General features: G+C 43.2%; 2 protein-coding genes across 6 annotated transcripts in view; one reads left to right on the forward strand and one right to left on the reverse strand.

Annotated features, from left to right (window-relative positions):
- LOC126985532 (CDP-diacylglycerol--glycerol-3-phosphate 3-phosphatidyltransferase, mitochondrial-like) overlaps positions 1–4,780 on the forward strand; it is a 51,491-nt gene extending 46,711 nt beyond the window's left edge. For both annotated transcript variants that reach the window (XM_050840572.1, XM_050840570.1), the window contains 6 exons: positions 675–818; positions 1,501–1,628; positions 1,910–2,090; positions 2,633–3,004; positions 3,293–3,518; positions 4,184–4,780. In XM_050840572.1, coding sequence (XP_050696529.1) covers positions 675–818; positions 1,501–1,628; positions 1,910–2,090; positions 2,633–3,004; positions 3,293–3,518; positions 4,184–4,386 — 1,254 coding nt within the window. In that variant the 3' untranslated portion in view covers positions 4,387–4,780. The remainder of the gene's footprint in view (positions 1–674; positions 819–1,500; positions 1,629–1,909; positions 2,091–2,632; positions 3,005–3,292; positions 3,519–4,183) is intronic.
- On the reverse strand, positions 3,660–22,023 carry LOC126985533 (F-box only protein 32-like). Of its 4 annotated transcripts, none has more exons than XM_050840573.1 (8): positions 21,826–22,023; positions 16,255–16,375; positions 15,516–15,665; positions 14,717–14,926; positions 14,172–14,264; positions 13,201–13,370; positions 11,582–11,848; positions 3,660–3,917 (listed from the first exon to the last, which is right to left on the reverse strand). In XM_050840573.1, exons 1-8 carry the CDS (start codon positions 21,942–21,944, stop codon positions 3,884–3,886), a joined length of 1,164 nt encoding a protein of 387 aa, XP_050696530.1. In that variant the 5' UTR covers positions 21,945–22,023; the 3' UTR covers positions 3,660–3,883. The 4 variants fall into 4 exon arrangements, with proteins under 4 accessions (XP_050696530.1, XP_050696531.1, XP_050696533.1 ...); XM_050840574.1 differs by having other exon boundaries at positions 3,668–3,917; positions 16,255–16,372; positions 21,826–22,022; XM_050840576.1 differs by lacking the exon at positions 3,660–3,917 and adding an exon at positions 4,687–4,831.
- Between the last annotated feature and the right edge of the window lie 1,489 nt (positions 22,024–23,512).

The raw sequence follows: 23,512 nt of genomic DNA on the forward strand, positions 1-23,512 counted from the left end.
AGGGCTCTAATGGTTGCTAGTTGCTACTAGGATTATTTTTTCATTTTCTTTTTTTTTATAAGTACAGAAGTAAACATTTTCAAACCATTATTCCTTCAATTTCTCACTAGGGGAATAAATTTCAGTAAGATAAAATAAGGGAAGCACAAGCCCAGGAGCCTGAGTGTGTTTGAATGTAAGGTCCGTATTTTCAGACACTTTCGACTCTCGCATCAAACATTTCCAAAGGCCACAAAGGAGATAAGTTGGGTTCTCATGAGTGTTTTTTCACATTCATGGTTTAGAACCCTTGTCAAACTATCACTAGGCTTATAGAACTACTCACAGAATCACCCACAACCTCTATGATGTATGTGTGTGTATTTACCTAGTTGCAGTATTACAGGGCCTGGGCTTAGGCTCGTGTGGTCCCGACTCTGTATCTGTATTTATCCAACTTTTCCTTAAAGCTTTGCACACTCTTCAACGATACTACATCCTCACTGAGTCTGTTCCAAACCTCTATATTTCTTTGCGGGAAGCTATATTTCTTTGTCTCTCAAGCATCTTCCTTTCCTCAATTTTTTACTGTGTCCTCTTGTGTGTGTGTGTGTGTGTGTGTGAGCCCCAAAATGTTTGAAAATAAAGGACCAAAGTTATTGGTTATAAAGTTGTACATCATCGCCCTTCCCCAGGTGGCGGCAGTGGGTGAGCGGGCGACAGCGGTGGAAGGGCTGCAGGTGCGCTGGCTGCTGGACCACACCCGAGGCTCCCGAGGTCCCCACAGCTCTCGCTCCATGCTGCGGCCGCTCCTGATGCAGCACCCACAGTCGTGCTCAGTGAGTGTGGCGCCTAATGGACTTTTTACGATTAATCAATTATTTTTTTGTCTTTACACTATATATTCCTTTTTGTATGCAATTCATTTTTGTTTAGATTTATTTGTGATTCTTGATATGTGTTTCATGGTCCACTCCAGCATTTCAAGTTAGATATTGGCTTTTTAGTGTTGCATGATTTTATACTCACCCTTTAACCCAATAGCTGCAGGTATCATGTTTCTTAAAGGCCCCTCTAAGCGAGAAAAATTAGAAAAATCATCACTCACACAAACCATTTCATAATGTATATCAGTGCATTTGTGATCAGCTTATGCATCATCTATTTTGGGGGGATTATATCATGGCACAAATTTGGCCCGTCGCTGCTACACAGTTAAGCCACAATTTTGGCCCATCACTGCTACTGGGTTAACATTTGCTTGTGCATTTATAGGTGCTATCTTTGTTTTTAGGCTTGTACATCAGCCTGTCAAGAGGAATGGGAGAAACTGTTTGCATAGCTGGTTATAGAAGAATACAAAGCATGAGGAGGGAGAGAGGCTGTTTAGGGCATCTGTAATGTAAGATGAAGGATTAGGAATAAAAAGTTGGGAGGGATGAACATTGGGAAGCATAGGAGAATGAGGATGGTAGAAGTTGCTCACAAAAAAAAAAGTAACAACAAATTGTTTCTCTGCAGGTGTCACTGTACCACACTCCAACGCTGCGAGGGTTGCTGCGTCGCCTCATTCCACAGCGCTGGAACGAGACGATCGGCCTCCAGCACATGAAGCTCTACGTGTTTGACGACTCGTTGGTCATCTCAGGGTGAGGCGCCGTGGTCTGGTCACCTGAGTATCAATTTTTTCTTCTAATTTGTCATGTTAATATTGTGTTGTCATTTATTATCGGTTGTTATCTATGTTGCAAACTTTCCTTGCTATTATTTTTTGTAGATTCATATTGACTATCAAATTTAAATCAAGTTAGTTCAGGATAGTGTGTGTAATTTAAGGATAATTAACAAGCTTTATTAGTACAGATTATGAAAGTTTCAACATTACCAAATAGTATAAAGTGCAAAATACTATGAAGTGCAATATTTCCAGGGCCAACTTGAGCAACGACTACTTCACAAACCGGCAGGACCGCTACATGGTGTTTGATAACTGCCCGGCGCTGGCCGCCTTCTACCACCGCCTCATAGAGACCGTCAGCCGCCATTCCCTCCAGCTGGCCACCGACGACTCCACCTCCATGGGGTCACACACCACTCTCCACCCCTACCTGGTTAGTTCTGTATTGCCACACTCAAGCCCAGGCCAGTGATGCCTCTGGCACAGGATAATGTACGTTGATATCCATGGGTGTCAGATGCAAGGAAGGTCAGTCCCCTACAAGTCAATCCTCCCCAAGCTGAGCTGCCAGAGAAGTGCTGTGACAAGTACAGGAGAGGCTCACAACTCAGAGATGCAGGCCACAGCACCAACTTACACCTTGTACCTAGACATGAGGGTAGGGTGTAAACAACGCACTCATAATACATTTTGCCAGGCTAAAGTGCAGGTGGATTTGTGGTCTCCTTCCCACTTATCGAGGAACAAGGTATATAAGTTGTGTGCTGTGGTCTGCATCAAGATGAGCGGTGAGCCTCTTTGGTATGTGGCGGGTTATCTTGAAGGGGGCAGACTTTACTTGCATCTGACACCTACCTATGTGCATTTGTTTTATCCTGTGCCAGGGCAGTTTGAGCCTCGAAACGTAAGTAACAAGATTGCATGAGGTACAGTAAATCATTTTTATTGTTTTTTACAGTAAGATTTCTGCTTCAGAGTGACTTCAAGAAATACTGCTCGGCCATGAGGGAGTCTGTGCAGCAGCTGTGGAGTGATGAGTGCAGCAAGACACCACTGAGACTTGGCTTTGACGAGGAGAATAACATCTCCGCAAGGACCCAGAGAAGGACTCTGGACAGCTCTGCCCCGCCTGACACATCCCTCGACACCCTGGTCTTCCCAACGGTCCAGATGGGTCCCTTCGGCATCACCAACGATGGCTACGTGACCAAGAGGTTCCTGAGCACTGCTGAGGAGGGCTCCCGGATCCACCTTGCTTCAGGCTACTTCAACTTGACGGAGGAGTACATGCAGTGCGTCCTTGGGGAGTCACAGGCATCGTACAGCATCCTGATGGCCCATCCTGAGGTTAGACAAGGTTGGGGGATAAGTAGATGGCTGTAGATCCTAGTTCACGAACTGAATAAAGTAACTGGCCCAGAAGCCCTGCCCACGCATCCCTAGCTATGGGAGCTGATTGATTGGATAAAAGGATATGGAGTCAGTTACCTTGGAGGGAGGGCAAGTGAGGGGATAGGGCTTCTGGACAAGATGTGTGATGGCTATAATTAGGAATTCACATACCAGCACAGATTATAATTATGTCCAGAAGTTTACTACCTCTTCCACGACTAACACTACACCACACACCTACAGGCTAATGGGTTCCTTGGTGCCGGGGGCTTCGCGGGGGCCATCCCAGCGGCTTACACTCACCTGGCACGGCTGTTCTTCGGGCGGGTGAGGGCTGGGGGTCAGGAGCAGCGGTTGAGCCTCCACGAGTACCGGCGCCAGGGCTGGACCTTCCACGCCAAGGGTCTGTGGTACACCCACCCAGGACACTTGCTGCCCTCGCTCACCATGGTCGGCTCTCCTAACTTTGGTGAGTGTGAAGAGCAATGTTGCCAGATTGTCGCACTCAGCCACTTATATCTCCCGACTTCCTATCCCGAAAGTGCCTCCTGGGCCCCAATAAAAAAACTCATTTAAAGTTATCGTTAAAAGTTAGATCCTAATGTCTCTTGGCAATAGTTAGAGCACAGTATTTACCGGTTTCTGACGCATAACTATTACCAAGAGACATCGGGATCTAACTCTTTTAACGATAACTATAAATGGGTTTCTTAATTGGGGCCCAGGAGACAGTTTCGGGGTAGGAAGTCGGGAAATATAAGCGGCTGAGTACGACAACCTGGCAACATTGATGAAGAGGTGGCGTTCTTGTCTCAATTTGTCTTGTCCTGCATCTCATTTAGTTGTGATTTTTTCTCCTTTAAGCCCCCTGCAAATGGTGGGAATAGCATTAGAATAGATTGTCCTTTCCTGGTGGTGTTAGTGTGTGTTATAGTCTTATATGGGGGGGGCGTAGGGATCAGAAAAAGCTTATTATTTATTTGGGAGAACCTCAAGAATAATTAACCATTTAAACGATAACCATGTATGAAGGCAGTTTTTGGGTCAGAAATTGGCAAACATAAGAGGCAGAGTACGACAATCTGGCAACGTTGGTCTAGTGTCAACCTGCTAAAATCTCCTATGACCATCCAGGGTGGCGGTCAGTCCAGCGAGACCTTGAGAGCCAGGTGGTGGTGGTGACTAGGAACCCGGCGCTGCGCAAGGCCCTGCATGAGGAGCACAGCCGCCTCTACGCCCAGGGCACACAGGTCACGGATGACACCTTCACTGTGCCAGGCCGGGCGGTGCCACTCTGGGTGCGCTGTGTCATGCCCATCATCAAGGTCTTCTTCTAGTGACTGGGGATCGTCAAGCAGTATTACTTACTTTACTTCCGAGCAATCAAGACACTTCCCGGTGCTGGACGTTAGTGGTTAATTTATTTTCTGTGGTACGCAAGATCCCTGGCCTGTAACAAGACTAACCTTCCCTTACTCTACTTGTGCTGGTCACAATTGTTACTGTATTCCTCTACTCCTGGAATATCTTTATTAATCTACATTAGATTCATAATTGTCTGCAGCTACTCGAGCAAGGATAAGATTCCACTGCAATACTACAAAAGCCATTTTTGATTTTAAGAAGGAATAGTTAATGATGTTATATAGAAGTATTTTAGTAACAGTCTTGTTTGAATTTCTCTAACAATACTGGTTCACTGTGATGTAAATAATAAACTGTACAAACAATCATTTCCATTTGACTCCAGCTCTCACTTCCTCCTGCCCGGCTGGGGGTTACCTGCAATGAAACACATCGTTCTTTTGTAATTCTTTAATGTACATAAGAGTGAGTCCATGTCACAATCAAAATAATCACAGCAAATTTCTTTGTTCTTAAAAACATCTGTTGCATAGCCTTAGCTGTTAAAAATATAATTCCTTTGCCAAACACCTGAATGGTTTGTAGGAGAACACACTGGTACGAGAAGGCATTTGGTACGCTTTGTAACGCCAGACGCTGAAAATAACATTGTCTATATTTGTGCAACATTCATCTTACACTAATTCTTTATTGCAATTTTACAAGGCCATTTAAAACTTGATCTGATAAAATAATTTCTATATCATTTATATATATAAATCATTTAACATTTTGCTTAGCAATTCATAAGACTTCACAGTAATCTTTTCATTACCACAGAAACAATGTGACTAGAAAACCTTGTAGATTTTATACTTTACTCCCTAACACCATGACAGCAGAATGACCCTAAAATGTAAAACTATCGTCAAACTTAAAAACCTAAAATATGAAAACTATCGTCAAACTTAAAACTTAAGAATGCCCACCATGCAAGCAACAGCCTGGAGAAGCAGACTGACTCACCTCCACCGAGGCAAGGTGAGCACAGACCACCGGTAATGCCACTGAGTACGCCGTGAGCCTCGCCACGCTCGGCCCTGCTCCACTCACGGCACAGAGATCATGGCCACCAACAGTACACAGACGGGCCACTTGCACATGAACTGAATGCACATGGGTGTGTGCACGCACACACGCATACACACACACACTAGACAAAACGTTTATGCATATTTTTGTTTTGCTAACAGCATATTACAAACCGTTTGTTAGAGCATAAGGCAAGACTTCTAAGGAAATTTCGTTGAAAGGACCAGCAATGCAAGGCTTTCTGGATACTCACGAACGGAGCTACTTTAGGTAGACAGACCCGGTCTAGTGCAAGATCACTGGTAAGTATATTAAAGGACTGGAGATGTAACTAAGATTACTGGAGGGGTTACAGACCCTAAGATATTGCAAAACACCTGAAGAGTGGGGCAGCGCAGGATTTAAAAATGATAAAACAAACCCTAAAGATAAAGAAGGACAGTGTCCTTGATATTAAGAATAAAAAGTTACTCAAAGTCATTAAGATTTTCTGATTAATGGTTAGGATGTCAATGAATTTTCTAATCAAATTGGTAACTCATCATGGCTGCTGCCAACTTTATGTGGACGTTTGCAAAGCTGCATTGGACGTATCAACGGTCAATGGTGGAGTTTGATTAGATTCCCACGGTCAAAATATAACATTTTGTTCTATCTTTAAATAAACTGAGGCGAGCTACTGTTGGTATGTTCTGTGTTTATCGTCCTTGAGGGAAGGATTTAGAGGGAACAAGCACTCCATACATGAACTAAATTAAAACTGCCATTCACAATTATCTCCCTCACTTATGACCCTCCCAACTCACACACTCATCACAAAATTATCACAAGTCCAAACAGCCTCAACACTAAGCTTAAGTGACTGAACAACTGCAAACCAATCTCCTGCTATCCCTTCCATCTAGTCTGGCATAGTCACATCTCCTGCACCTCATCTCCACTGCCACCGCACGCATCCTTTTCTGTTTCTGCTTGTTCTAACGCCGTATCAAGTGTAACATGATGTACAGTACGCAGTATACTCCAGTGTTGAGTTAGATAAAAGAAAAATTACGTCGCTGAAACTAAGACGACTTCAAGCGGAAAACTGATTGCTAATGAAATTCAACAAGGCAATGTGTGCAGAGGTAGCCGAGATACAGGGCCAGAAACCTTTAACACATCCTCACTAAAAGAACAAAAATAGAAACAAAGGGCGAATAAAAACAACCTCGACCAAAACGACAACTCCATACAAACGGCAACATGTGCAGGGACTCGAGTGTGTGTGGAGGGAGACAAGTTGACAACAGACACTCGTAACTATCACACTACAAGACCCAGACAAGCCGAGGAGACACCACCACGAACGCTGCCGAGACCCCAAACAAAGCTGCCTCATGGGGGTGCTAAGGGGAGCCTGAGACGAGGAGAAATGGCCTCCAGTAAATCCACGGAGAAATGTGATTAGTTTAACTCATTGATGACACTCAACATTTACCTCTATACTTGGTTATGTATGTTTGTATAGTATTAAAGCTTTCACTGAGAGGAATGTGTATTTAAAGCTCTCTCTCTCTCTCACACTCTTAAAAGTAAAAATATCCTCTATCACACACCCTTAAAAAGTAAAGATTCTCGCTCGCTTTTCGCTCTCCAACAGTAATATTGCAAAGCTCTCTCTCTCTCACATGGTTAAAGTAAAAATATCCTCTATCACACCCTTAAATGTAAAAATGCTCTTTCTCTCTAAACTTAATATCGCAAACATTAAAATCGAACCGAGTCTATGGAACAGAACACCACAAACACGCACACACACATTATCAAAAATACAAAACGGCGACGCTGCTGCGCTAAGTAAAAAAGCGTTAAGAAAGGATCAGTCAATAACTCGCAAAGAATCTAACCAACTAATCTAAGGGGATCAGGTTACAGCAAAACATGTCTCAGCGTGTCGGAACTTAAATAAGCAGTTACAGGTTATCGTGTAAATGCCAGCAAACCTTTCTCTCTGGACTACTCAAGCTGGCATTTACTGAACAGCTAAAACTTGCCTGTGTGTAATAGAAGATAAGTGAATTAACATGTAACACAACCTGCATCGACCTAAACTATTATGCAACACACACGCACACACACACCTTCACTGTCCCCGTAAGAGCAAGAGGGGAGTGATGTGCAAGGAAGGAAAAATCTGCTCTTTCGTAAGTATTAACCCCTTCAACACAAGGACGCATATACTGCGTCCTTGCGTGCCCCGTACCATATCCGAGGACGCGTATACTGTGTCCTGGCTCGCTTTAGCCAGCATACGAGTTATTTCTTCCCGGATATTGTAAGATAGTTTTTAGGATGTAGGTCGTATATGATAGTGTCTTATTTGACTTTCATTGTTATTACTGTGTAAAATCGTAAGTGTGTCTTGTGTACATTTGTACTTGACAGTAACAATCAATTCTAACAGAAAATAACAAAAATAATAAGAAAGAAGTGATATATGTGTATGTGTGTGGAGTTCCTATTCCCTTGTGTTGCCAAGTGGTTGGCTATTTTTTAAAGTGCATTGTCTGACCATCACCTTGGCTCTGGGACACGGGCTTGCATGGGAGCTGCAGCCTCCCCTTCCTGCTTTCCTCTCACACCCATCTTGATGAGGTAGATGAAGATGATCTCTTTTTAACCCCTTCACTATGGCCGGGCCAAAACAGCGCCCCGCGCTGTATCCAGTTTTGCCGCGCGCACCAAATTTCAAATGTCGCTATTGAATATAACAGGTTTTCAGCCATAAACTCAACATAATCATCATGTATTATATATGAAAACATGCAAAGTTAAATGGTGCACATAAAGTAACATAAGTTAATTGATAATTTTGAGATGTAAGCATAAATATAGAGATAAAATAACGTATATTGGCTAAAGCGAGCTAGGACGCAGAATGCTCATCCATGGATATGGTACGGGGCACGCAAGGACGCAGTATACGCGTCCTCGTGTTGAAGGGGTTAACTGTGAGAACGCAGGGGCTGAGAAGACATAGGAAGAAACTTAATAAAGGAATCTGTTTGAGTGACTTAAGAAAAGTATAGTTTTCCATGTAGAAGTGTTAACACATGGAACAGCTTGCGGGAAGAGGTGGTGGAGGCGAACAGTATCCAACAAATGAAGGAAAGGCTGGATAAAAGTAGATATAAAGACTGGACTATTAGAGCTTAGCTCAGGCCCGGTAGATTACAAATAGGCAAATACAAATAGGTAAATACACACACACACACGACCCACCTCCAGGAGGACGGCCTTTCAACCTTTTACTCCGTCAAATCTGTAAATATTGCTGGTGAATCAGTGGGATATTTTCCATGATCTTATGTCTGTGTCCTTCCCTTCCTTCTCCTCCACAAATCTATTTATCACAACTAATATAACAAAATACAATTCAGCAGCTACACGTCAACAATGCATAACGCAAATTTATATGTATATTTATGCATACATCTCATAACTATCAATAGGCGCACCTAACATCACCGTAGCCAATCCAGGATTCAGTACGTTTCCTAACTAGTAGAAGGTAATGTTATATTTGTATTTCGTAAAGAATCCTTGTAACCAAAAACTAACTAAAATTATGAGTAATCTTTTTCTTGAACACAACATTGAATAAACAACAGAACAATAATATGAAAATATGAATACTACCCCGAGGACCGAGGCTGCTCCCACGCCATTTTGCGGGTGTCAGATACCTGAAATAGCATATTTTTACTGCGCAAAGCAGGTGATGTCACTTATTGTGACTTCGTGAGCTTTCATATTTATATATTTGTGTATATTTCATGGTGGCAAAACTTACATTACCTGTTTCACTTACTAGTGACACGAAATGGTGCCTGTTTATCACAATAGAATTTCACTCAAACAAGTGAATCAGACCCCACAGAAATATTGCCAGTGTGTGTATGAATGAATACAAAGATAAGCACATACTTTGATTTAACTCTAGGATGTCTCGTGGATCATTAGTAAATAAAAACAAAACATCTGGATAGGCTACTCTTTAACCCGCTACCAGCTATGGCTGCCAAAAAAGTCCCTCCGCCAAGTTTGTACCCCACATTCGGTGATTGTTAGGTACGCCTTTTAATTTATGTTTCTTTATGTTCACCATTTAATTTTGCATATTTTTATATATAGTACATGATGATTATGTCGAGTTTACGGCTTAAAACTTGTTACTTTCTGTAGCCACTTTTCAAATTTGTAACGCGCGGCCAGACCGGATACGGGGCGGAGCGCTGTTTTCGCCCGGCCGTAGTGAAAAGGTTAACCCTCTCACGCACCGAAAGTTCAACAAGTTTCCGTTTCCTCTGCGACACCCTTGAGACTCCTGAGGGGGTGTGGCAGGATGGCCTGACAACGCATGACGATATATTTTTTTCTGTTATCAATTTCATCCACAAACACACTTTTTCCATGCTATTTTTATACATCATTGGGTTTGTAATGGATTATACTGCATTGATAAAAGATAAAGAAGCAAGAAATTGGAATATACAGATCTTTGCAGACTCCCAAATAAACATTGTATAAAGAAAAATCAATGATGTGATTCACGTCAAAAAACGAATTGTAGATGATATGTTTTGACGAGATTCATGTCATGGTGCGTGAGAGGGTTAAGAGATCTAACACTTAATGACCATGAGTAAGACAATGCTGCTGATGCTTACTGTGATGGGTCAAGAGCATAAACACTAACATCTCATCTGGGTATCGTTCGCCGAGATTCAAAAAGGCTTCACCTGCCCTCTGCTGGGCTTCAAAACTATAAAAACACTGACCATTACAAAACGAAATACCAAAACACGTCCTATATAAAAAGTTGCTTCCTCTCCTCACACTGAGGAGATAAAACTGACTCTACAGCATTGTGGAACTTTATCATTGGGAAAATTAACAGTGCTTTCTCACACTATACAGCTGAAGACTCTGAAGGCTGCACTGTACTTGAAAACACTCACCTAGAAATATGGTTCGTCACATACAGAGGTCACAAGGCATTTTCAAAACCCTTACCAAGAGAAAATGTGAAAATGGAACTTGTATGTTGGGGAAATTAGAAAATGGAACTTGTATGTTGGGGAAATTAACAGTGCTTCCTCATACCCTACAGCTGAAGACACTGAAAGCTGCACTATATTAAAAAACACTCTGGAAATGTGGTTCATTGCACAGAGATCACAAGATATTCTCAAAAACCTTATTGAGAGAAATATGAAAAAGTAGCAAGTTAACAAGATCTAACACTTGAGTGTGTGTCATAACCTAACACACTGGGCAGATGTTGGAAAAGGCTGTTGTGCTTCCATTCACAGCAAACAGAAGTCACAAGGCATTCTCAAAAACCTTATCGAGGGAGATATGAAAAAGTAAGTCGTTGGGATCAAGTGCTGAGAGGGTAGCCTTGAGTGTCATAACCTAACACACTGGGCAGATGTTGGAAAAGGCTGTTGTGATTCCATTCATAACAAACAGAAGTCACGAGGCATTCTCAAAAACCTTATTGAGGAGATATGAAAAAGTAAGTCATCAGGATCAAGTGCTGAGAGGGTAGCCTTGTGTGAAATAACCTAACACACTGGGCAGATGTTGGAAAACCCTGTTGTGTTTTCATTCATAACAAACAGAAGTCACAAGGCATTCTCAAAAACCTTATCAAGGGAGATATGAAAGAGTAAGTCGTTAAGATCAAGTGCTGAGAGGGTAGCCTTGAGTGTCATAGCCTAACACACTGGGCAGATGTTGGAAAAGGCTGCTGTGCTTCCATTCGTAACAAACAGAAGTCACAAAGCATTCCCAAAAACCTTATCGAGGGAGATACGAAAAAGTAAGTTGTAGGATCAAGTGCTGAGAGGGTAGCCTTGAGTGTCGCAACCTAACACACATACTGGGCAGATGTTGGAAAAGGCTCTTGTGCTTCCACCTGGCAGATTACTACCCCCAACACCACCACCAAAAATGTCACACACACACACACACACACACACACATGCTTGAAACACACACTATCTCTCTCATTCTCTCACTATCAGACACAACTAAAGGTGGAAGTACTTGAGGAACTGCTGAGGTGTAATGGTGATGTAAATGATGTCCGGCGTCTTCACTTCCTCTAGTTGTTGTGGCTGTGGTTGCTGTGGCTGGGGTTGTGGTTCCTGTGGCTCCTGCTGTGGTGGTGGTTGCTGCTGCTGTTCCTCCTCTGCTGCCCCTGCTGAGCCCTGGTCATTGCGGCAGGGGTGCCCGTAGGACTCCCAAAACATGCAGCTGCAGTTCCGACACAGACACAGCTTCTCTGGGTACTCCTCTCTTAGGCCGTAGGTTCTGTAGGGGTGCGAGGACTGTTTTACGACCAACCTTTGCAGCCTCTACTTCACATCACCACTCCCTCCCCTCTACACAGACCACCATCTTTTTTTTCTTCTTTTTTTACAGTAGAGGAAGCAGTTCAAGGGCAAAAAAAGGAAAACAATAATGAAAATAAGCCCGCTACTCACTGCTCCTACAAAGAGTAAAGAGGAATGGCTGAAAGATAGGTCAATTTCGGGAGGAGGTGTCCTGATACCCCTGATATCACCACACTCTCCCTATACACAAACAGTTACTTGGGGTACTCCTCCATTAGCCCGTAGGTTCTATAGGGGTGTGTGTGTGTGTGTGTGTGTGTGTGTGTGTGTTTTAAGACCCACCTATGCCACTGCTACTTTGCTATTTACTTAACATCATCATTATTTCCCCTCTCAAATCTGCTTTTCAACCTTCCTTTTCCATACTGTCTGTTTTGGTCTTGGTTTCAGCACTCCCATCTCAACTGACAGCCTCCAATATCATCTGCATACCATCACTTTTCTCTCCCCTTTTCAAGCTGCCATTTATCACCCTCCTAGTCCCTCCCCTCTTGAGCTATAGGATCTGCAGTAGTATAGTTTTAAGCACTCCCACCTCTAACACCAAGCTTAAATATCATCTACTTTACACCATCACTTTTCTCTCCCCTTTTTAAGCTGCCATTTATCACCCTCCTAGTCCCACCTCTACTGATAGCCTTCAATATCATCTACTTTACACCATCACTTTTCTCTCCCCTTTTCAAGCTGCCATTTATCACCCTCCTAGTCACTTCTCTCTTAAGCAATAGGATCTACAGTAGTATAGGTTTAAACTCTCCCACCTCTAATGACAACCTTTAATACCATCTACTTCACATCACCTTTCTAGGCTATCCTCTCTTAGGCTTGTGGTAGCATTGGTTTAAGCTTTTTCCATCTCTACTGACAACCCTGAATCCTACCACTTTCCCCTCTCTAACCTGCTTTCAATCACATTTCTAGGCTTTCCTCTCATGACTTGTGGTAGTATTGATATAAGCTTTTTCCATCTCTACTGACAACCCTGAATCCTACCACTTTCCCCTCTCTAACCTGCTTTTAATCACCTTTCTAGGCTATCCTATCTCTAATGACAACCCTTAATGCCATCTGCCTTACACCATCACTACTCTTCCTTCTCTGACTTGCGCCTAATTGCCCTTCTGAGCCCTCCTCTCTTAGGCTAATGTCTGTGGTGGTACTGGTTCAAGCTTTCCCCTCTTTACTGACAACCTTTAGTGACATCTGCTTTACTCCACCACATCTCCTTACACCTTACAAGTCATACACCTCCCTTCCAGCACCCACCTCCTGAGTCTGTCATACACCTGCTGCCAGTTCTTCTGCACCCTCAGCTCCCGGTGCAGGTGGATGATGTACTCGATCTGCGCCGACGTCCAGTGGAAGCGACACAGCTGCCGCCAGATGCTCTTCTCCTTGCTCACCTTGGCCATCACACTGTACGCCTCGCCAGCACTCTGAGAAACATGGAGCGCTATTTAAAGATCAGATACTGGGTGGAAGAAGAAAACAACAACAGTCATCCCAACATCAATGACAGTTATGGAGTAAGTGATGGTGAATTTGAGAATCTATGAGTGTCTGAGAAACATGGATCGGTATTTAAAGATCAGATACTGGATGGTAGAAGAAAACAACAACAGTCATCCCAACATCAATGACAGTTATGGAGTAAGTGATGGTGAATTTGAGAATCTATGAGTGTCTGAGAAACATGGATCGCTATTTAAAGATCAGATACTGGATGGTAGAAGAAAACAACAACAGTTATCCCAACATCAATAGCAGTTATGGAGTAGGCTGATGGTGAATTTGAGAATCTATGAGTGCTGAATTCATATATGTAAGGGAAGAACTGTACAACCACACCTTATGCTCAGGATGGAAGAAGAAAACAAGAACAGTCATCCCAACATCAATAGCAGGGAGTAGGTGATGGTGAATTTGAGAATCTATGAGTGCTGAATTCATATATGTAAGGGATGAACTGTACTACAACACCTTATGCTTTAGACAGGTTTAAAAATTGGCTTTGGTGATTAAGTAGACTCGTTGACTTATGTATGGATATGAACTTACAAGACTGTTCTTAAGAGGGGAAGAAAGACAGAAAGAGCATAGCAAGGAGTTGTTAATGGGAATAGGAAAGCCATGAGATTAACTGGACAAAGGGACGAGTGGGTGAGTGAGTGAAACAGGAGTGAGTCAGTTCAAGGGCATAAAAAAAGGAAACAAATATGAAAAAAAAAAAGCCTTACCCTTATATCATTGTGGTTGTCTAGGCGCTTGAGTATCTCCCGCACGCACTCCTCGGGCACCTCCTGCAGTGTGGGGTGCATGTCGTCACCTGGCTGTGGGGTGGAGACAAGCATGAGAGCACTACAGGGAAGAACAATGCTTTTCATTATATTTACAACAAGAATCTTTACGGTCAATAAGTTTCATATTTCCTGTACAATATTTTACGTTCAAAGAGCTTCATATTTCCTATACAATATTTTACGTTCAATAAGTTCTTCTAGGAGTGCTACAGTTGTACAGCACAGAATCTTATCTTTTGGAGTGTACAAAAATACGTACGAGCTTGGAAAAGAAATACAAGCAAGCAAACATTTTCATTCTCTACCTGACTGCCTTTAATGTAGTAGAGAAGCATCAGTGTGAACAGTTCCTATTTCTATATTCCGTCTTTCATTATTTCCCTTCACATATTTATTTTTTATGGTAAAGAAGGAAGCTCAATGACAAACGAAGATTAAACAAAAGTCTGCTAATGGTCCAGTCCAGTCTCCAAGACCCCCACCTCTCTTATCTGGATGGTGGTGGCGATGGCGTTGATGTTCCTGAGCCGCCGTGAGTGCTGCTCCCAGAGGATGGTGGAGCCCAGCTTGTTGCCCCACAGGTAGTCCTCCAGCCTCTTCCGCAGCTCCTGGAGAAGGTGCTGCAGGAGGTGGACGTTCTGCTGGCTTCGGGTGACCTCGTGAGCCACCTCCTCCAGCATCCCGAAGAGCATCTGGGAGGGAGGAGAAGAAAGGTGAGGAGAGAATACCATAAATCTTTTTCCTTAAACTGCTTCCCTTAACTCGGCACCAGCGTCGGGCCAAATTTTTGCCATGATATAAACCCCCAAAAATAAGTGATGCATAAACTGATCACAAATGCGTTGATATATATTATGAAATGGCTTGTGTGAGTGATGATTTTTTTTCATTTTTTCTCGCTTAGAGGGGCCTTTAAGAAACATGATCCCCGCAGCTACCGGACTAATGCCAAAAAAATGATGGCTGTAAATGAGCAGTAGTGATGGGAATGGCAAAAGAAGAAGTAGTAGAAATAGATATGGCAGTAAGAAAAGTAGAAGTAGAAAAATAAATATAATAGATGTGAAAAGTACTAGAGAACATGAAGCAATAAATTCAACAGCAAAAGAAACTGAAGGAAAAGAAAGACTTCTTACGAGGATTTCTTTTGTATCAGTTTTCTACCCTTGAGCTGCCTCCTTTACTGTAAAAAAAAGGAAGAAAAAGCTCCTGTTGCAAAGAGTCAATAGTCCCATATGAACATTATCTAACAGTGGTAGTAGTAGTAGCAGATCGCCTCACCTTCTGTGCACCCCCCGAGAGAGTGGAGAGCTTCTGTGTGATGAGGAGGTCGAGCAATTTGCAGATGTAGCGGAAGCGTCGGATGTCCCTCACGGCGTTGATGCAGTCCAGCTTCATCAGTGTTTCCCCGAGGCCATTGAACCCAGCAACCTGTGAAGGGGCGGGAGGAGATGGAGAGAAGGTGGTGAGGTCCAGGTGGAATATAGCGACAAGTAGCAGGAAGGAGGTATATGGGGAGCAGTCTGTAGTGGCAGGGAGGAGGAGAGAAAGTGAGGTTCAAGAAGGGTGGCAACAGGTAATGAAAAGGAGAGGTACATATGAAAGTGACAGAGAGGAACGAAAAGGGGTGAGAAAAGCAAAAATTGAGGAAATATAATGTAAAAGGTGAGAAAAGTGAAAAGTGAGGAAATATAGCCGATTCTAAGGGCTAATAATTCAGTGGTGAGAAGTCTTAGTACTGAACAAGCATGCAAAACAATAACAAGAAGAAGAGTTACATAGTGATAAGACAGAGGAACGAACACAAGGAATACAAGGTGGAAAGGTGTGTGAATGACTTGGAACTAATCTCGTATTTAAAAGGTAGCAGGTAACATACAGGTAGCACTTAAAAGGTAGCAGGTAACATCCAGGTAAAACAAGATGAACAGGTGTGACTTGAAACTAAATTATACACAAGGTCACAGGTAACACACAGGTAATATCCAGGTAGACAGGTGTGCGAGTGACCTGCACCCACCTCCTTCGTGTTTCGGGTGTAGATGCGGCAGTGGGGTTGGGGTACCAGCTCCCCCCGACTGCCCCGGCGGGTAAGGAGGGATAGGGGATCAGGGCCATCGGGTTCAGGGTCCTCCAAGCTGCTGGGGAAAAGGATCCAATGCTACATAAGAGGGATTAGATGCTACTCAAAAGGATCAGATGTTACTTAAGGGAATAGCTTGCCAAAATGATAAAGGGACACTAATACAGACTCAGAACTTCCCTAGGGATTTAAACACTATCATAGGGTATTAAATGCAACTATGAACAGGTACAAGATAACATTAGAAAACTAGAATACATTAAGGGTTGTCTTTCTACCTTTAAGTCTTGATAATAAGGTTCTTGTGAGTGTCAACTGGATTACTACAATGAGGCTGAATGGCTCCACTGTAGGCATATATTAAGGGATCGTTTTCAATGCAGTTAGTAATTAAATGATTCTTATGGGAATTTGATGTCGTTAAGAAGAGCTTTATGAGGATGATTGCCCTAATACTGAGAGAGAGAGAGAGAGATGCATGCTGACTATCCTCTCTCTCTCTCTCTCTCTCTCTCTCTCATTATCAATACGTAAAAAGACATTTCTCCACATGTTGAAATAAATTCCTTCCTGTCTCTTATCAACTCTCCTTCCCTCCCTTCCATCTCATTTCCCTCCTCTCCAAAACTCTTCCCACTTGTCTCCTCCTCGACTCAGATCTCTCTCTCTCTCTCTCTCTCTCTCTCTCTCTCTCTCTCTCTCTCTCTCTGACACGTTATCATCATCATTCTTTATTTACTATGTTAATTTGTCACTCTCGCTTCGCCTAGCTTCGAATCCGCGGGCATCGGTTCGAATCCTTGTCAATGAGACGGAGATGAGCTCTGAGGCCACGCGCAGCTCTCTTATAAGAAGAAGGGAGGAACGAGAGGAGGAGGACCTAAGAAGCGATACAAAGCGTTACAGGTCAAAAGAAGAAGATACCACATGTCCTTACCCTCTTCTATACATCTTCACCCATATCTCCTCTCCGTACATCTTTCTACAGGGAAATACAGGTAGGTCACTCTGTACGATATGGGTCATTCACACATATTCGGCGTCCAAGCACACCTATTTGACAAGGCTTTCAGAGGAGTGGTGGGCATTTTCAGGGGTAGTTTTATGACCCTGCTGGTAGTTTGACCCTTCTTCTGTACCATGAACGTGAAGAACCACTCATGAGAACTCGATTAATCTCCTTCATGGCCACTGGAAATAGTTAATGTGAGGCGGAAGCGCACACATTTGACGAGGCTTTCTGAGGAGTGGTGGGGATTTTCAGGGGTAATTTTATGACCCTGGTGGTAGTTTGACCCTTCTTCTGTACCATGAACGTGAAGAACCACTCATTATAACCCGATTAATCTCATTTATGGCCACTGGAAATAGTTGATGTGAGGCGGACGAGCGCACATTTGACAAGGCTTTCAGGGGAGTGGTGGGCATTTTCAGGGGTAGTTTTATGACCCTGGTGGTAGTTTGACCCTTCTTCTGTACCATGAACGTGAAAAACCACTCATGAGAACACGATTGATACCCTTTTCGGCCACTGGATATAGTTAATGTGAGGCGGAAGCGCACACAATTGACAAGGCTTTCAGAGGAGTGGTGGGCATTTTCAGGGGTAGTTTTATGACCCTGGTGGTAGTTTGACCCTTCTTCTGTACCATGAACGTGAAGAAACGCTAATGAGAACCTGATTAATCTCCTTTTTGGCCTTTGAAAATAGTTGTTGCGAGAGGTAGAAGCGTGAGATCACCGACCTATTTAGCCTTTAAGGGCGGAAGCAAATATTCAGAGAGCAAGAGCCATTATTATCATGCACCATGGCGAGGTTATGACACAGATTGCGCCATGATGAGATTGCCGTGGAGTCAAGGGGAGACTGAAATAAAGCAGAGAAGTAAAAGGACGCTCAAATCAGAATGGACTTTTTTTTTTGTATCATTTCCTATTCAGATCACGTTTATTTTCCGCAATAAGTGTGTGTGTGTGTGTGTGTGTGTGTGTGTGTGTGTGTGTGTGTGTGTGTGTGTGTGTGTGTACGAAACTTTTCGGAAAACATGTCTGGTATTGATCTGAAGTCGAGTCAGCTGATCATCACCATGGCAACGCGCGCGGGTGGGAGGAGGCGGAGGAGATGAAAAGAGGGAGGGAAGGACGGAAGGAGGAGGGAAGGAAGTAAGAGGTCAATGAGGAGGAGGAGGAACAGGAGGGAAAAGGAGGAAAGAAACCTAAGTAAACACATCCTAAAACCTCTTGTGAGCGTAAAACACACACACACACACACACACACACACACGTGGACCTCTCCCTCCTTATCTAATAAAAGGTTGGTCCTGCCACTGAGGAAAGTAGGTCAGTCTCCCCTAACAAGTGTGTGTGTGTGTGTGTGTGTGTGTGTGTGTGAATTCGTGCACACCGACTAAAGGTGATGTTATGGACCGGCTTACACACACACACACACACACACACACACACACACACACACACGTACTGTAAACAAATCCCAGCACCATTCCCACCTTATAAAATGTAAAACGTAAGCAGACATCACCTTTGCATGCACACAGGTACACGAACGTGGTATAACAATTATTTAGATACGCATCCATTGACAAGAATACTCAAACACGTCATATCCTGGACGACTGTAAACCAAACTAAATAATAAGAAATACAAGGAAACTACGAAGCTCAACGTAAAACCATAGGACAGCGCAACGAGGTGATGAAACAGTTAAAGAAATGGCAGTCAAGTGCTTAACAATCCACTCCACTAAGAACAGTTACAGGAGGATGATAAAAAGTGACGTTACAGTATATGGAAAAAGAAATACCAAGATAACTATATACACCGAAGTTAAGCCAGTAGACAACGCAACGGGATGAAGAAACAGTACGAGGGAAAATAAAAAAGCGACGTTACAGTATATAAGAAAAAAGAAATACCAAGAAAACTACGAAGTGAAGGAACAGTTAAAGGCACAAAATTATAATGGTAGTCACGTTCGCAATAATCCACTCCACTAAAAACAGTTACAGGAGGGAAAATAAAAAGTGACGTTACAGTTCTTTCATCTCCACGCTCTCTGCATCACCCCATTAGTAACGCCACACGTAGCATTACCAAACAGCTGAGACCGTATTCAAGAACGTATCGGCGCCTCGGTTCGCGCGTTTGAAAAGCCTCTCGTAAAAGTTCCTGGGATTTTCATGGACTGTTTTGTGATTCCTGTGGTAGTTTGACACGACTTATGAATCTTGAACGGGAAAATAACCAATGATATCCCGGTTAATCTTCTCTATAGCCTTGTGAAATAGCCTAGTCGTAATGGGCGCTCGATACGTTTAGAAATATGGACCAAGGAGTGTTTTGTGATCCCAGTGGTAGTTTGACACGACTTATGAATCTTGAACGGGAAAATAACCAATGATATCCCGGTTAATCTTCTCTATAGCCTTGTGAAATAGCCTAGTCGTAATGGGAGCTCGATACGTTTAGAAATATGGACCAAGGAGTGTTTTGTGATCCCAGTGGTAGTTTGACACGACTTATGAATCTTCAACGGGAAAATAACCCATGAAATCCCGGTTAATCTTCTCTATAGCCTTGTAAAATAGCCTAGTCGTAATGGGAGCTCGATACGTTTAGAAATATGGACCAAGGAGTGTTTTGTGATCCCAGTGGTAGTTTGACACGACTTATGAATCTTGAACGGGAAAATAACCCATGAAATCCCGGTTAATCTTCTCTGTGGCCTTGGAAAACAGTCGTAAATTATGGGAGTCTGATACGTTTAGATATATGGACCATGAAGTGTTTGGTGATTCCAGTGATGGTTTGACACGATTTCTGGCATCTTTGAACGGGAAAATCACCCATGAAATCCCGGTTATTCTTCTCTGTGGCCTTGGAAAACAGTCATAAGGGGAGTCTGATAAGTTTAGAAATATTGGCAATGAACTGCTTTGTGATCCCAGTGGTAGTTTGATACGACTTCTGGCATCTTGCACGGGAAAATCACCCATGAAATCCCAGTTAATGTTCTCTGTGGCCCCGGAAAATTGTAATGGGAGTCCGATACGTTTAAGAATACGGAATCAGGCTTAACTAATCGGTTCGTGGCGCCGCGGACACACACTACCAGCCAATCCTTAACCACTCATTCCCTTGTCATAGAAATATACCTCCTGAAAATGCGCAAATAACCTAAAACAGAAAAAAAGGTGACTATTGTTTTCATACTAATTAATCCACTTCGCCATCACTTCACGTGATGATACTGATTAGCTACAGGTTTAGGGTCTCCACACAGGTAACCACAGAATAAGCTCGTTAGCCACCCCCCCATCTCTCCCTCCTGTTCCCCATCCCCTCACCTACAAATTACTTAGCATCTCTTCAATGGTAAAACGAGTCATTATCTACAGGTTCAGGCACTTCACACAGGTAATTACATCAGCTAATTACCAGCCCTTCCCCCCCTTAACCACCCATTACCAATCAAAACTAGTAATGATCTACAGGTTTAATAACTTCACACAGGTAACAATGCCACAGGTACCACGAAACAAGCTCGTTAGCCCCCCCAACCCCCCTCTTTCCCACCCATCACCAAAAAATAAGCAATGAAAAAGTCATTAGGTAAAGTTTCAAGCATTTCACACAGGTAACAATGCCACAGGTAACCATGAAAAAAGCTAATTAGCCCCCCCAACCCTCCTTCCCCACCACCCCTCTTTCCCACCCATCATCAAAAATAAGCAATCAAGGAGTCATTAGGTAAAGTCTAAAGCTTTTCACTCAGGTAACAGTGCCACAGGTAACCACAAAACAAGGTATAATTACTTCCCCCCTTCCCAACTTCCACCGCCCCTCTTTCCCACCCATCACCAAAAATGAGCAATCAGAAATAGTCATTAGGTAAAGTTTTAAGCATTTCAAACAGGTAACAATGCCACAGGTTAACTACAAAAGATATATAATTACTCACCCCCATCCCCTCCTATCTCTACCCTCCCCCCCTCGTCCCACCTTGCCTACCCATCACCAAATATAAGCAATCAAAGAGTCATTAGGTAAAGTTTTAAGAATTTCACAAAGGTAACAATGCCACAGGTAACTACAAAACAAGGTAGTTACTCCCCCCAACCCCCCTTACCCCTCCCCCTTTCTTTCCCACCCATCACCAAAAATGAGCAATCAGAAATAGTCATTAGGTAAAGTTTCAAGCATTTCACACAGGTAACAATGCCACAGGTAACTAACTACAAAAGATATATAATTACAACCCTCCTCCCCCCCCCCCCCTTGCTTACCCGTCACCAGTCATACGCAGTCAAAACAATACCCAATTTTTCCCTCGTTTCCCTTTACTAATCGTCTCCAAAGGGTCAGGGCGGGGCACAGACGAGCCCTGCCCTTGACCTAACATATGGAGACGGAAATACGGACTGACACGCAGGTAAGGGGTCAGAAAATGGAGGTCAAATAGGGTCACGTCGAGACAAAGGAAGACTCACCTGGCCGTATCTTCGTCAGGGAAGGAGATAAAGCCGGCCACCTTCTCCTTCTCCCAGCCGCCATTGGTCTTGACCCACCTGTCGCCCGGGTCCCGCCAGTCCTTCGAGAATATGGGCATGGTGCAGGAAAATGGTGGAGGAGGACGAGGGCGATGCAACGTCCTCCCTCCTCGGTGTCCCAACCATCACTGGGGTCAGCGTTGCCAGGCGCCGGGTCCTCGTCATCTGAGAGTTCCCGGCAGAATATCAGGAGACTAGGCAAGAAAATGTCGGTAGAATGTAGATCATCATTTAAATTTATATTTTTGAAAACTGTCAACGCGTATGAATAAGACATAAGCTGGTATATGCTTTTTGATGCTAAACACACATATCAGCAATAAATACACCTATTACATACAAGCCAGGTAATGAGTCGATCAGGAAGTCAAGAATCTTTAGGTTTATCCAATTTTTCTATATCAACACTGACTCTGTGAGGTTTCCAAGAGGTATACCTATAACAAGGGCTGCTAATGAGGGCAAGACACGGTTCAAGGACACCAAGGTCAGAATGAGTAACCATGTATGAATTAACTAATAAAATCATGAAGGTATAGAGGAGTTAGCTAACAAAAATTCTCTATATGTATTCTACTACATCGCCAATAATGCAATATAAATTTAACCAGACCCAGTGGCTGCAGATAAGCGGCTTCTCGGCCTTGTCTTGATTCTCCTCACTGCAGAAAACAATTTACTGTTGCACTGGGTGGTAAACACGAAACTTTCTGTAGATTTACCCCAAAATTTTACTTTTTTCTGCAAAAACCTTCCAAATATCTGTAGAAATGCAGATATTTCTGTACACCTGGCAACACTGCTGAAGCTCATAGTCAACTTACCCATTTTTTTCCCCAAGTCTAAAACCTCATAATACCGAGGCGTGGAGTCCTTGACGATTATTTACACACCAGAACATTAGAGTACGTTAATGTCTGTCAGGTGCACTGGGACACGGCATATCTAATTGCTGCTGGTAGGAGAAAAATGCAAAAAAGGTTCTTCATATGGCAACTCGAGGAAGGTGATGGGAGGGAGAGAGGAGGGGGAGAGGGGGAGGGACCAGCCGGCAGTCATATGTTCTTTGTTTATATTCCGTGTAATGAGTTTTGCTTACCTTGTTGGCTCTTGATTGTATACATTCATTACCTATCAACGTCTTAGTGCTCTGTGGGTCCTTAAATAGCTTGGAGATACGGGTAGTTGACGCTCTGAGTAAAAAGCTAGATATGGGAAGCTTGCAAATTTATGACAGGTAGCAAAATCCCAGGTATTGTAATTAGTGTGCAGACTATTATATGATTACCTGGAGATAGATAGATAGATAGATAGATAGAGAGAGAGAGAGAGAGAGAGAGAGAGAGAGAGAGAGAGAGAGAGAGAGAGAGAGAGAGAGAGTAACACAGCATGCAAGTCACGTATAATCCTACCTGTCCTCTTAATTACACAAACAAATTAGCTCACCTGAGTCACTAGACCAAACTACCTTGCTGAAGGACGTGACGGATGAAGTCAATTGTGTGAATGTATGTATTTATATATGAGAGAGAGATTTACATAGATTTACATAGAAAATCAGACCACACAGACCCCATGGTCCAGACTTGGTGGTCTGTCCTTAAACCTAAGTGATTTTACATTAATC

This window comes from Eriocheir sinensis, chromosome 59 (assembly GCF_024679095.1).
Source record: "Eriocheir sinensis breed Jianghai 21 chromosome 59, ASM2467909v1, whole genome shotgun sequence".
NCBI classification, from domain to species: Eukaryota; Metazoa; Arthropoda; class Malacostraca; order Decapoda; family Varunidae; genus Eriocheir; species Eriocheir sinensis.